Here is a 14,327-nt window from a genome sequence, read left to right as displayed (position 1 = left end):
TGGGCTCTATTCTCAAAGACTTCCCGCATGCGGTAAAGTTTGCGACCAAAATACCATCAAGTTGACATTCTCAAAATGTTCTGCATGCAGAAAAAGTGCGGTAAAAGTGCGGGATTCATGCGGAAAAATTTCCGCAAAAAGTCGGTATTTTCCGCAATAAAAAAATCAATTCTCAAAAATGTTCAGGCGCATAATTTCGTCGTTATTTACCATTTTTTTTATCACCTACAAGTAGTAGGTGATATATTCCGCATCCCATTGACTTTAATGAAGTCTGAAGGCTTAAGGGCTGTGCTTGCTGGACTTTAATTTTTTTTTTTTAAACACTTTTTCATGCGTCCTTTTTACCGCATGATTCCCGCATGAATAATAGCTGTTTCCGCATCTTTTTTCCCGCATGCGGAAAACATGCGGAAAATATTAGTGAATGTTGAAAAAATGCGGGGTTTACCGCTGGCGGAAATATAGCGGTAAAATTTTGCGGAAATGTTTGCTCTTTGAGAATAGAGCCCAATATGTCACTGCTCCTCCCCTCTTCAATGCTGCTGGTGCACACAGAGAAGCATATAGTAACATGTCTGTAACATATTACCGATATTCTACTATTGACCGCTGCTCAGGGTAAAGTCCCCCTCAGGATAAAGACCCTCGCCATGTATATTTGCTACCAAAAGGAATTCCAGGCCATAAACCCATTTCTGTTATAAGAAATCGAATTCTATCGCCTCCATCGTACCTCATTGTGTAATTCCTGCTACCGGCCGCTAGGGGGAGCTCCAGGATACAACTGCTTGTTTCTTCCTGGAGCTTCTGCCAGAGAATGTCGGGGCTGAGAGCTCCTGGCTATCGGGGATGCAGAGAGAGAAGCCGCACGTCTGCCGATGCTGCCGCCGGCGCTCCGTCTGCGAAGAGAATGAGTGCCGGGTGACGTCATAGCAGCTATTGTGACGCAGGTGGGCAGCTCGCGCACCGCTGAGGATGGCACCTGCAGTGACACGTGACCTCGCCCCTCTGCTATTGCTGTGCCATGCTAGTGGATGGAAGTGACGTCATAGCAGCTATTGTGACACAGGTGGGCAGCTCCAGCACTGCTGAGAATGGCACCTGCAGTGACACGTGACCACGCCCCTCTGCTATTGCTGTGCCATGCTAGTGGATGGAGGTGACGTCATTGCAGCTATTGTGACACAGGTGGGCAGCTCCAGCACTGCTGAGGATGGCACCTGCAGTGACACGTGACCACGCCCCTCTGCTATTGCTGCACCTGCAGTGACACGTAACCACGCCCCTCTGCTATTGCTGCACCTGCAGTGACCACGCCCCTCTGCTATTGCTGTGCCATGCTAGTGGATAGAGGTGAGGCATTTTGTGCAACAGGGAAAGGTGAGGGAGCGTGTGCTGCACTGTATATACTGCTGTACATGCATCATGCAGTTATGTACTCAGTAATGTGCATATGCCTATCCATACTCAAGCTTGGTACAGACATCCAATTTTGATTGGCCAATCATTGGCCAAGTGTATTACTGTCATGTAGTATGAGAGGCTTACTTGCACAAACTGGTCTTAGTATTTAAAGTCTGTTCTCCCTCACTCTACATTGAGGTGGTACAAGTCTCTAGCAATTGGCCAATCAATGTTGGATGTGTGTGTGTGCACCCTAAGTTACTTTCCCTCTATCTGCAATGCTGTAGTGATGGGTCGTTCACGAACGAGCCGGCTCTAAGAGCCGGCTCTTTGCTGTGAACGACACGAGCCGGTTCTCAGTTTTTAAAGAGCCGATGCCTCAGCCGCCCCACACAGCTCTGATTTGCTGTGTAATAAAGGGCGCTGAGGCATGCTGGGAGATGTAGTCCTGTAGTTGCAGCTTGTAGGTGTGTATGGGGCAGAGCAGAGCAGTAGCAGGAGGGATTGGGGCAGTCAGCGAAGCAGTCTGGAGTTGTCATGGAGATGGGGGCGGGGCTTTTACTCCGATTCTGAGTGGTGTCCAGTGATATTTAATGAAGAGCCGATTGAGAGCCGTAAGAGCCGGCTCTCTAATGGGAGCCGATTCAGAAGAACCGATTCTCCGAGAAGAGCCGGAATTCCCATCACTACAATGCTGGGTTATGTGATATACACAGGGCCCGGCTGTCTAGAGTACTCTGGCCCGCCCCTTAGAATGTGGCTCCTCCTCCCCTTCTTAGTGTCAGAATGGGCAGCTCTGCCCCTTGATCTCCCAGCAATACAGCAGAAGCTGTCACCTTGTTAGCCACAGCTTGGCACTGAAACACTGGCCTGCCCCTCAATATGTCGCTGCCCCTCCCCTCCTCAATGCTGCTGGTGCACCCAGAAAAGCATATAGTAAAATATCTGTAGATTTAAGGCCTGTATACACTGAAAATTACCAAACGCAGTGTGATGCAATTTTGCTGAGGCCATCTGTTGCTGGTTTCGTGATTGTTAAATTATAAAACGCAATGAAAATCGCATGCATTGCGTTTTTTTAAGGGCAGTGCTTATAAAGCACACCGGTCACTGCGATTAAGTTTTTTTAAAAACGCATTGAACCACTGTGTACAGGTCATCACAATTTTCATAATTTTTCAAAAGGCCTTGTGATTTTAAAAACGCAGTGCAACGCATCCAGTGTGTACAGACCTTTACCGACATTCTACTATTGCAGTGTAAATGACGATAATAAAATGTCAGTAATACACACCAATATTTTATTAAAGCTAAACATAACCCTATTCTTACGCGTACATTTGAATACGGCGCTGGTAGACTTGGGCGCAGGATCCAGCTGTTAAATGGCTGGTCCTGCTTCTACACAAGTCCGGGGCGTTTTAATTACTATTCCCCCTCCAGGCCGACATGGATAGTGGGGGAATGAAATAATTCGGCTTCCAGCGATTGCTGGAGGCCGAATTATTGTGTTTTTTAAGCAACTTCGGCTCCGTCTTCTGACGGAGCCGACCTTCCTCACTGAGCGCCGCTATAGACTGATTCCCATTACAGTCTATGGCGGCGCTGGCTGCGCCCAAAGCTAGCAGCGCTGAAAAGCACTGCTCCGATTCTTACACTGAACACTCCCACTGTCAATGCCTACCCTTCACTTCCCTGTCCCACGGCTAACCTCAACCACCCACCCCACTTGGCCAGCTTTAACCACCCACATCCCTCCCCCAGCTAGGAGCGGTGTAAAAACGCCACTGGAGGTTTTGGCGCAGCTGGCACCAAATAGGAATTGCAGCTATAGCTGTGCTTAGACAGTAATTTGGTTGCCATCAAAAAGGCGCCCAAATTACTTTGAGGGACAACTGAAGTGAGAGGAATATGGAGGCTGCCATATTAAACAATACTAGTTGCCTGACAGCACTGCTGACCTATTTGGCTGCTGTAGTGTCTGAATAACACCAGAAACCAGCATGCAGCTAAACTTGTCAGATCTGACAAAATGTTAGAAACACCTGATCTGCTGCAAGCTTGTTCAGGGTCTATTGCTGAAAGTATTAGAGGCAGAGGATCAGCAGGACAGCCAGGCAACTGGAATTGTTTTTAAGGAAATAAATCTGGCATCCTCCAAATCACATCATTTGCCCTTTAAAAACAGCGTAGTTTGGCCGCCAGCAATAGCTGGCAGCTGAATTACAGCTTTGCCCATTGTCCACTGCGACCTGGAGGAAGAATAGTAAATAATGCCACCAGACCTTTTGCAGGAGCAGGGTGAGACGTTCTTCGGCTTTACCCTGCGGTCAAGTCTCCCAGTGGCTTAAAGAGACTCTGAAGCGAGAATAAATCTCGCTTCAGAGCTCATAGTTAGCAGGGGCATGCGTGCCCCTGCTAAAACGCCGCTATCGCGCGGCTAAACGGGGGTCCCTGACCCCCCGAAATCCCCTCGGTGCAGCGGGGGATCTCTTCCTGGTTGAGGCAGGACTAACCGCCGCAGCCCTGCCCCACGCGCGTCTGTCAGCGCGTATCTCCGCCTCTCCCCCGCCCCTCTCAGTCTTCCTTCACTGAGAGTGGCGGGGGAGAGGTGGCGATGCGCCGCTGATAGACGCGACTAGAGGCAGGGCTGCAGCGGTTAGCCCTGCCTCTAGGAGCAGCAACATCTACGACCAATTGGGTCGTTGATTTTGCGGGGGGGGGGGGGGGGGTTGGGGGTGAAGGGACCCCCGTTTAGCCGCGGGATAGCGGCGTTTTAGCAGGGACACACGTGCCCCTGCTAACTATGAGCTCTGAAGCGAGAATTATTCTCGCTTCAGTGTCTCTTTAAATAGGCATATCCTCAGCCAACCTTAATGGAAAACTGTAATATATAAAAAAACAAAACCGTTTTACTTACCTGGGGCTTCTACCGCCCCCCTGCAGCCTTCCTGTGCCTGCGCCATCTCTGTACGATCCTCCGATCTCTTGCTGTGGCTGTTTTGTTATTGCAAGTCCAGGGCCTCTGCGCAGCCCTGGCAGTTCACATCCTTGTTCGCGTGTCCCTCATCTGGAGCGTCCTGCGCAGGCACAGTACAAGGTTTTCTCATACTGCTCTTATGCAGGATGTTCCTGGGGACAGGGGGTTGGCTGAAGCCCCAGGTAAATGAAACTTTTTTTCTTCTTTTATTAATATTACAGGTTTCCTTTGACCTTATGCCCCTCCCCCACCAGTCACTGCAGGGCCGAGGCAGAGGTGAGAGAGAGGCTCCAGCCTCAGGGCTCAGTGTAGGAGGGGTGCACAACTCACTCACCCATCATTCCCCTACTGTGTTTGAATCAAAAAGAAATAAGAAAAGGGGATACATGGCAGTGACTGCAAGCCAGATAATGTGATTAGGGTGTTGGAGGGGTTGAGGGCCCTGGGGCACCTCTTAGTCTAATAGCAATCAGTGTGTGACAGCTGGGGTGGGAGGGACAGGGGGTGGATTTGGTGTCTCAGCCTTGGGTGCTGGAGGACCTTGTCCCGGCTCTGAGTCCCTGAAAAAATACAATTTTGGGGCGCCAACATAGGTACCTATTTAAATATCTGAACGGCAGCGCCCACATTTCCTGTTTTAGAGTCTCCCATATAGATAGCCAGAGAGCCCTGTATATGTGGCAAGAGAGGGCCCCGAATGCAGTGCACAGCGGAGGGGTGAATTAAAGAGAACCTTAACTGTATGAAAAAAAAAAAGAGTAACTTCCCTGGGGCTTCTACCAGCCCCCTGCAGCTGCCCTGTGCCTGCGCCGGGACAAACCCATCCTTTAGTCCCCCGCAGCAACTTACTTTCATTTTAATGAGTGCCTCAGTTCCGCTCGCTAGGGCCGAGGCAGAGGCGAGAGAGGCTCCAGCCTCAGGGCGCAGTGTAGGAGGAGGTGCACATCTCACTCAGCTATCATTTCCCTATTGTGTTTGAAGCATAGGAAAAAGGGGAACATAGCAGTGACTGCAAACCAGATAACTGGAGATTAAAGGGAACCAGAGAGGAAGGAAAATAAAAAAATAGGAAAAGCTTTTATACATACCTGGGGCTTCCTCCAGCCCCATAAGCCTGGATCGCTCCCACGCCGCCATCCTCCGCTTCCTCTATCGCCGGTACCGGGTCCCGTCACTTCCGGCGGACGCGACCAATTTTCCGCATCACAGGGGCTCCCTCCATATCCTTACACATGCGCCTGTTAGTATGGAGCCGCACGCGTAAGGATTCGAATGGAGCCCCTGTGATGTGGTAAATTGGCAGCGTGCTTACTTCGACTGGCCCAACTGGCCGAAACTACGGGACCCGGCACCGGCGGATAGAGGCAGCGGAGGACGGCTGCGTGGGAGCGATCCAGGCTTATGGGGCTTGAGGAAGCCCCAGGTATTTCATGAGCGTTTTAGGGAGCGATTTTCGAAAGTGTAATCAATTTGCCAGCGCTTGTGTAGCGATTAGCGTTTTAAAGAGAACCCGAGGTGGGAATTTATTATGCTAGTGGGGCACAGAGGCTGGTTGTGCACACTAACACCAGCCTCTGTTGCCCCATGGTGTGCTTCAAAGACCCCCCTGCCGCCGCTATACCCCCCGCAGTGCTGGCGACAATGTTTACCTAAGTGCTGTCTGTCAGTGCCGCTCCCCCACCTCCTCCTTATCGGCGCTACCCGCCTGTGTCCCTTCCCTCCCGCTGATTGGATTGGAGGGAAGTGACGCGGGTAGCGCCGATACGGAGGAGGCGGGGGAGCGGCTCTGACAGACAGCGCTTATATAAACATTGTGCTGGCGACATGCTGCGTGTCGCCAGCACTGCGGGGTTATAGCGGCGCGCAGGGGGGTCTTTGAGGCACACCATGGGGCAACAGAGGCTGGTGTTCGTGTGCACAACCAGCCTCTGTGCCCCACTAGCATAATAAATTCCCACCTCGGGTTCTCTTTAAAGTCTGATTGGTCCTTTCAATTATTTTTAATTTTATTACAGTGTACATTAACCTAAAACGCTAGCAAAATCGCTCCGTGCAAGTTTTGATGAGCGATTACACCAGTGATTATATACTTTACATTGAACGAAAATCATACATGATTCCAAACATTTTTTACAAATAAATAACTGCAAAGTGGGGCGTGCGTAATTATTCAGCCCCCTTTGGTCTGTGTGCAGTCAGTTGCCCATAGACATTGCCTGGTGAGTGCTAATGACTAAATAGAGTGCACCTGTGTGTAATCTAATGTCAGTACAAATATAGCTGCTCTGTGACGGCCTCAGAGGTTGTCTAAGATAATATTGGGAGCAACAACACCATGAAGTCCAAAGAGCACACAAGACAGGTCAGGGATCAAGTTATTGAGACATTTAAAGCAGGCTTAGGCTACAAAAAGATTTTCAAAGCCTTGAACATCCCACGGAGCACTGTTCAAGCGATCATTCAGAAATGGAAGGCGTATGGCACAACTGTAAACCTACAGAGACAAGGCCGTCCACCTAAACTCACAGGCCAAATAAGGAGAGCGCTGATCAGAAATGCAGTCAAGAAGCCCATGGTGACTCTGGACGAGCTGCAAAGATCAGGTGGGGGAATCTGTCCGTAGGACAACTATTAGTCGTGCACTGCACAAAGTTGGCCTTTATGGAAGAGTGGCAAGAAGAAAGCCATTGTTAACAGAAAAGCATAAGAAGTCCCGTTTGCAGTTTGCCACAAGCCATGTGGGGGGCACAGCAAACATGTGGAAGAATGTGCTCTGGTCAGATGAGACCAAAATGTAACTTTTTGGCCAAAATGCAAAACGCTATGTGTGGCGGAAAACTAACACTGCGCATCACTCTGAACACACCATCCCCACTGTCAAATGTGGTGGTGGCAGCATCATTCTTTGGGGGTGCTTCTCTTCAGCAGGGACAGGGAAGCTGGTCAGAGTTAATGGGAAGATGGATGGAGCCAAATACAGGGCAATCTTGGAAGAAAACCTCTTGGAGTCTGCAAAAGACTTGAGACTGGGGTGGAGGTTCACCTTCCAGCAGGACAACGACCCTAAACATAAAGCCAGGGCAACAATGGAATGGTTTAAAAGAAAACATATCCATGTGTTAGAATGGCCCAGTCAAAGTCCAGATCTAAATCCAATCGAGAATCTGTGGCAAGATCTGAAAACTGCTGTTCACAAACGCTGTCTGTTATGATCACTTCTGCAGCATGTACTGCTGGCTGCAGTTTTACTGAAGACAAGCAGTTTTTGATTTCTTTGCGTGCATTTGCTCGCATAGTTTTGCGTGCGCTTACACTGAGCGTTGATTCCATCTGCAGTCGCTCTGAAGTTAATGACAGATTAATATGCTTTTGTGAAAATAAACATTGTCTGTTGCAATGGAGCTGCAATCCCTTTCTTGCAGGCTGCATATCATTGTCTGCCCTTTCCTGCTGTCAGCCTGTGATTGATTATCATTCACCTGTGTGGGAATCTGCATGTCTGCTCCCATTGGATGACCTCAGTATAAAGGACTGCTTCCTGCAGTGCTCCATGGGCTATCATAGCTTCAGCCTAACCCAGCGGTGGCAAACCTATGGCACGCGCAGCCTAATCTGCTGGCACGCCACCGCTGCTTATGAACTGGCCGCAGCGCCTACTAGACGCCGCCGCGCCAGTTCATAGCCCGCAGCCCCGCAGTCTCCCGGGAGGCAGACCAAGGCTACGGCAAGATGGCTGCCGTCCCGAAGCCCTGTACTGGAGACTATTTGTGTCTCCAGTACAGGGCTTCGGCGGCAGCCATCTTCCCATAGCCCTGCACTCTGCCTGTCAGCGGCAGCGCGGGAGACTCAGCTGCAGAAGATCCGGGGAAGATGCACGCCAGAGCCCAGCCGAGAGGGAAGACTTCTGTCAGGTGAGTACATTACTTTTTTTTGCAGGTGAAATGCGGCCCACTGTGTTGTTTTCTGCTAAAATGTTTCCCACATTGTGTTTATTTACTATGAAATGCTGCCCACTGCGTATGTTTTCTGGTGAATTGTGGCCCACTGCGTATGTTTTCTGGTGAATTGTGGCCCACTGCGTATGTTTTCTGGTGAAATGTGGCCCACATTGCATGATTTTCTGCTGAAATGTTGGACACATTGCGTTTATTTTCTGGTGTCTGGGGTAACTGTTGCTGCATTTATTATTAAGGGCTCATTCACACAACAGAACGTATGCACGAATGCAATTTCATGCATGCGCTGCCAACGCACAGTGATAGCACGGAATGCACATTGTGGTGCGCTAAAGCGTGGACGTCGGCAGCTGTACCCATCGGGGAAACGTATGCGTTGTGCGTTAAAATGTTCCCAGATGCGTTACAACGTAACGCATGGGAACGCACACTTGTAGTGTGAATGGTAACATGGAAGTCTATTGACTTTCATGTTACCATATGAATCTTACATTATGTGCGTTGCGTCAAAACTGACTGCGCAGCACATAGTGTGAGTGAGCCCTTAATGGTCATAGTTGGCTATATTTGCTGCTTTGGGGTTACGGCGAGTATAAATAGCATCATACAGTTTCTGCACACCCATGATGCGAATCCTCGTTTCACCACATCATGGCGGAAACACTGCTTTCTTTTGCCTCGCTGTTACATCATTACGCTAGCTCCGCCCATACAATATCATGGCCACGCCCATATTTTGGCGCGGCGCAACACCACCACCCCCCCCCATTGGCACTCGGAGATAGATAAGTCGATGTTAGGTCGCAGTTTGGGCACTCGGCCTCTGAAAGGTTAGCCATCACTGGCCCAGCCTATCTTGCTGCTGCTTTGGCCCCAGATCGTGAGTCTAGTTCTAATGTTACTTTGCTGGTCTTGCATCATATATTGGTTCATCGCCGATATATATGCATACAAGCACGTTTGTTATTTTCCTTGTATTCGTGTTACGTTAATACATCAGTGTCGCTGATATATACGTACACGAACTAATTCAGTGGCGTAGCTAAGGGGCTGTGGGCCCCGATGCAAGTTTTATAATGGGGCCCCCTTAGCACTCTATACATAACAATTGATACGGCGCACCAAAACCTGCCAATAGCAACTACAGCATTAGAGGTGAAAGAAGTGGATGGGAAGCAGCTTGTTAATGATTACCACTATTCAAAGTATCTATAGAAGTGATTATTATGAGCACAGGACCAATAGAGAGCTAATACTGCAGTTGAGGGAGGGCCCTTCGGGGCCCCTCTGGCCCAAGGGCCCCGATGCGGCCGCTACCTCTGCAACCCCTATTGCTACGCCCCTGAACTGATTATATCCTGTGTTCAGTCAGTCAGCTTCCAGCATGTTTTGGTAGGTTGCGCGTATCGTGATCACCCATGCTTAGCTAGTCAGTCCTGTTCCTGTTGTCTTGCGTGTATTGCGCTCGCTTCTGCGTAGAAGTGGCGAATCCTTCCTAGTCCTGCTCCAGTTCTTAGTTAATGTTCCTTGCTTATGTCATATATCAGTTTATCGCCGATATATACATATGTCAGTTAGTCGTTTGTAGTTCATTGATAGCTGTAACCTTAATACGCTAGGAAATCATACCTATTGTATATTTGTGTGGATTACGTCTGCCTTCTTTGACTCTATTTCCCGACTATTCTGTCCTGTCTTTGTGAGGCACGCCACCGCTGCAATCGCGTTGGCTGCCTCATTCCAGTCTGTCTTCTTATGGATGCTTGCTGTCACTTAAGCAGTGACTAGTTTAGCAAGCGTTAATTCTGTTACCTGTCCTGATCTCCTGAGTTCTGGTTTATGCGCTCAGCGCTACCTTGCGCTGAGCCACTAAAGTGAAGGATTGTTTGTGGCTGTTCGGATCTACGCCTGCTCTGTGCGCCACATCTCCTGCTGGAGTCAGTCCTCCACTAAACTGGGGATATCCTGGTTCCTTGTGCTAGTGTGTGTACCTCCTTCACGTCAGGTTATGCATGTCGTGCTGAATGTGGAGAATATGCCACCAAGCGTAACGCTGTCCATCTAATCTGACTGAGCTGGAGCTGTTTTGCAAAGAAGAATGGGCAAGGATTTCAGTCTCTAGATGTGCAAAGCTGTTAGAGTCATACCCTAAGGCTGGTTTTACAGTGGGACGTTAAAGTCCCACGTTACAGCAGCCAGTAACGCAGCCTAACTCACAGCACTGTAAAATCAATGTGCTGTTTACAGTGCACACATTGCGTTACATAGTAACGCAGCACGTTTAAACAAAGTGCTGCATGCTGTCAGGGCGGTATCTATTAAGAGGCACTCGTGGGCACCGGCCCCTAGCGGGTCTTTGAAGGGGGCGGCGGCTACTTGACTGAACTGCGTGTTTGTTTGTTTTTTTGTTTGTTTTGTTTTGTTCCCAAGAGTGGTAGGTGGTTGGGGGGGGGGGGGGGGGGGAGGAAGGTTAGGGGTTGTTAGCGTCCCCAATCCGGCAGTGAATCTCGCTACTCTCCTCCGCTGCCTGGGAGTCACCATGGTAACTGGACGCTAGGCAGGGAAAGCTGCTTAGCGTCCTGTTGCCATGGTGACTCCCAGGCAGCGTGCAGTGAGCAGCGCGAGATTTACCGCTGGGCTGGCTAGGGGACATGGCCACAATCCTGTCTCTCCCTCCCATGCACCTAGAACTCCGCTTGCTACCCAGTGCCCAGGCTTAGCCGCATAACTGAAAAAGAGCCCGTGGCTCAAAGAGGTTTTGGCCGCCCCCCTTTTCCTCCTCCCCCTCCAGCTCCCTGATGCTGAGAGAGACGTCAGGCGTACTAACACTGACCTGACGTCTCTGCATCTTCACACACATTGTGGCACCGGCGGGAAATACAAGAGCTGGAGAGAGACAGGAGTGAATAAGCAGCCAGCCAGCCAGCCATGACAACTGAGGGAGAGCCCAGACAGCAGAGGAGCTGCAGCCCGAGTCTGCCAGTGACAGGGCTCGTTTCCACCATAGCGAATCCGCATGCGGCGCCGACATGCGGATTCGCTTGGTACATTGAAGTGGCTGGGGCTGTTTCCATATGTGCGGCGTGCGGGAGCGATTTGGCGGCGGGCCAAATCTGAACGACGGGACCCACAGAATTCGCCTGCGTCGGGAATCCATGCGAATCGCCGCTAATGTATTTAATAGGAAAAACGCATGCGTTTTTTACATGCGTTTTTACCCGCGATTCGCGTGCGATTTCGCACCTTTTTCAATGTTATTTTGCCCTGGCAGAGTCATGGTTAATTTCGCATGGCACCCTGCCATGCGAAATCGCACGCGAAATCGCGGGTAAAAACGCATGCGGAAACGCATCCGCATGCGTTTTTACAAGCGTCGGGATGCCGGCGAAATCGCGTCGCAACAGTGGAAACGGGCCCACAGTCTCCAGCCTGCCTCACAGACACCCAGAGGGACATAGCTGCCATAAGCCAGCCCAGCACAGTGCAGAGACAAAGCCTGCCAGACACATGACAGAGGGAGAGTAGGTAATGTACAATGCTCTGTCATGTTTCTCTTGCCAATACTCCTTCTCTCTTTCTTTAACACTGTGACACTTTCTGTACCTGTCTATCTGCTTACCCTATGTCTCTCTCTCTCTCTCTCTACCCACCTGAACTCTTGCACAGGACAGAAGGAAAACCGAGAGAAATGCACTAATCCCCCCTCATCTGTCATTAATCACCTGTGTAATTTGATCGCTCAGCTGTCTCAGCACAGGAATCGCGGCTGCCTCAGCAGAAAAGCTAATTTGTAAACACAGGATGTTAACCCTACGTCTGCTTCCATGAAAGCAGGAAGTAGACACACTGCAGATTTATTGCAGGATTTGTATCAGCTGTAACAAAGAAATGTTTTTCTTTAAAGATCACTATGCTGTTGTTTATCTCTTACAGCAGAGAGGAAGTTCTCAGTTCAGGTCCGCTTTAATGGCAGGTGATTTGGGGGGAGTTTTAGGCTTGGGCACGTGGATGGCTGCAGAGGATTTTCTTGTACAGTGTATAAGGCCTCTTTTGGTCAGAAAGCTGGACTCGGCACTTCCAGCTTGCTCGCACCTTTTGCCCAGGGCTTGTAGCTCCATGCATGTCATCATTGGACACATGTTGGTGTTATCCAGCAGCCCCATATTAATTCTCTCCATTAGCTGCTTCCATGCACTGGCTGGCTTGCTAGCGCTCAGCATGGGAGTTGGAAAGTCATGTTTTTCTGTTGCCAGGTAACACCACTGCCTGTCAAATGATCTTGACTGACCCAGAACAAGTATGCAGGAGAGGTCAGGCGTGCCATTGGCTGCGTGCTTGTTCCAGGCATGACTCCACTGGCTGCATGCTTGTTCCTGGTGTGACTCCACTGGCTGCATGCTTGTTCCAGGCGTGACTCCACTGGCTGCATGCGTGTTCCTGGTGTGACTCCACTGGCTGCATGCTTGTTCCTGGTGTGACTCCACTGGCTGCATGCTTGTTCCTGGTGTGACTCCGCTGGCTGCATGCTTGTTCCAGGTGTGACTCCGCTGGCTGCATTCTTGTTCCAAGCGTGACTCCGCTGGATGCATGCTTGTTCCAGGCGTGACTCCACTGGCTGCATGCTTGTTCCAGGCGTGACTCCACTGGCTGCATGCTTGTTCCAGGCGTGACTTCACTGGCTGCATGCTTGTTCCAGGCGTGACTCCACTGGCTGCATGCTTGTTCCAGGCGTGACTCCACTGGCTGCATGCTTGTTCCAGGCGTGACTCCACTGGCTGCATGCTTGTTCCAGGCGTGACTTCGCTGGCTGCATGCTTGTTCCAGGCGTGACTCCACTGGCTGCATGCTTGTTCCAGGCGTGACTCCACTGGCTGCATGCTTGTTCCAGGCGTGACTCCACTGGCTGCGTGCTTGTTCCAGGTGTGACTCCGCTGGCTGCGTGCTTGTTCCAGGTGTGACTCCGCTGACTACGTGCTTGTTCCAGGTGTGACTCCGCTGGCTGCGTGCTTGTTCCAGGTGTGACTCCGCTGGCTGCGTGCTTGTTCCAGGTGTGACTCCACTGGCTGCATGCTTGTTCCAGGTGTGACTCTGCTGACTGCATGCTTGTTCCAAGCGTGACTCCGCTGGATGCATGCTTGTTCCAGGTGTTACTCCACTGGCTGCATGCTTGTTCCAGGCGTGACTCCATTGGCTGCATGCTTGTTCCTGGTGTGACTCCACTGGCTTCATGCTTGTTCCTGGCTTTGCTCCACTGGCTTCATGCTTGTTCCAGGCGTGACTCCACTGGCTGCATGCTTGTTCCTGGTGTGACTCCACTGGCTGCATGCTTGTTCCTGGCGTTGCTCCACTAGCTGCATGCTTGTTCCAGGCATGACTCCACTGGCTGCATGCTTGTTCCCTCTGTGACTGGCTGCATGCTTGTTCCAGCTGTGACACCCCTGGCTGTGTAATTGTTCCAAGCAAACCCTTTTTTCCTAATTTACTATTCAGATGCGCTTATAAATACCTAAATACTTTTTTTGCAGGATCAAGGTTCAGACAACTGCCATAACTTTCTTAAACATTTACATTAAAGGACACCTGAGGCAAAAATAAACAAATGAAATAAGCATTTGTATCTATCCTCCTTCTCCTAAAAATGACTTTTTAAGATATTCCACAGTTTTATTTTAGGTTTAAATCTACTTTTTAAGTTTTAACTGTTTTATTGTTTTTGCTCAATGACACATTCATTGAAGTATGCCAGAGCTAAAATCTATGTACTATTGAGGCTATTTATCTCTTTCCTGCTCTCAGAAGCTATTTTCTGCAAGGAAGGTGTATTATAGTTGGAATTTCTTATCAGTGAGGGTCACACTGTAGTCACTTCCTGTCTGAGTCAGAACTGAGTCAGCCACTTACATACCTGATATTTAACTCTTTAAGGGCTGGTGCACACCAAAACCCGCTAGCAGATCCGCAAAACGCTAGCAGATTTTTAAACG

The 14,327-nt window shown here is 50.0% G+C and overlaps 1 protein-coding gene across 1 annotated transcript in view; it reads left to right on the top strand.

Moving 5' to 3' along the window:
* Window positions 1-1,024: 1,024 nt before the first annotated feature.
* The window catches only part of CELF3 (CUGBP Elav-like family member 3), a 37,460-nt gene continuing 24,157 nt past the window's right edge, over window positions 1,025-14,327 (top strand). Inside the window, exon 1 of the mRNA XM_068247920.1 lies at window positions 1,025-1,072. Coding sequence (XP_068104021.1) covers window positions 1,028-1,072 — 45 coding nt within the window. The 5' untranslated portion in view covers window positions 1,025-1,027. The remainder of the gene's footprint in view (window positions 1,073-14,327) is intronic.

This window comes from Hyperolius riggenbachi, chromosome 8 (genome assembly GCF_040937935.1).
Source record: "Hyperolius riggenbachi isolate aHypRig1 chromosome 8, aHypRig1.pri, whole genome shotgun sequence".
Classification (NCBI taxonomy): Eukaryota; Metazoa; Chordata; class Amphibia; order Anura; family Hyperoliidae; genus Hyperolius; species Hyperolius riggenbachi.
This window is presented reverse-complemented; position numbering and strand designations above follow the sequence as displayed.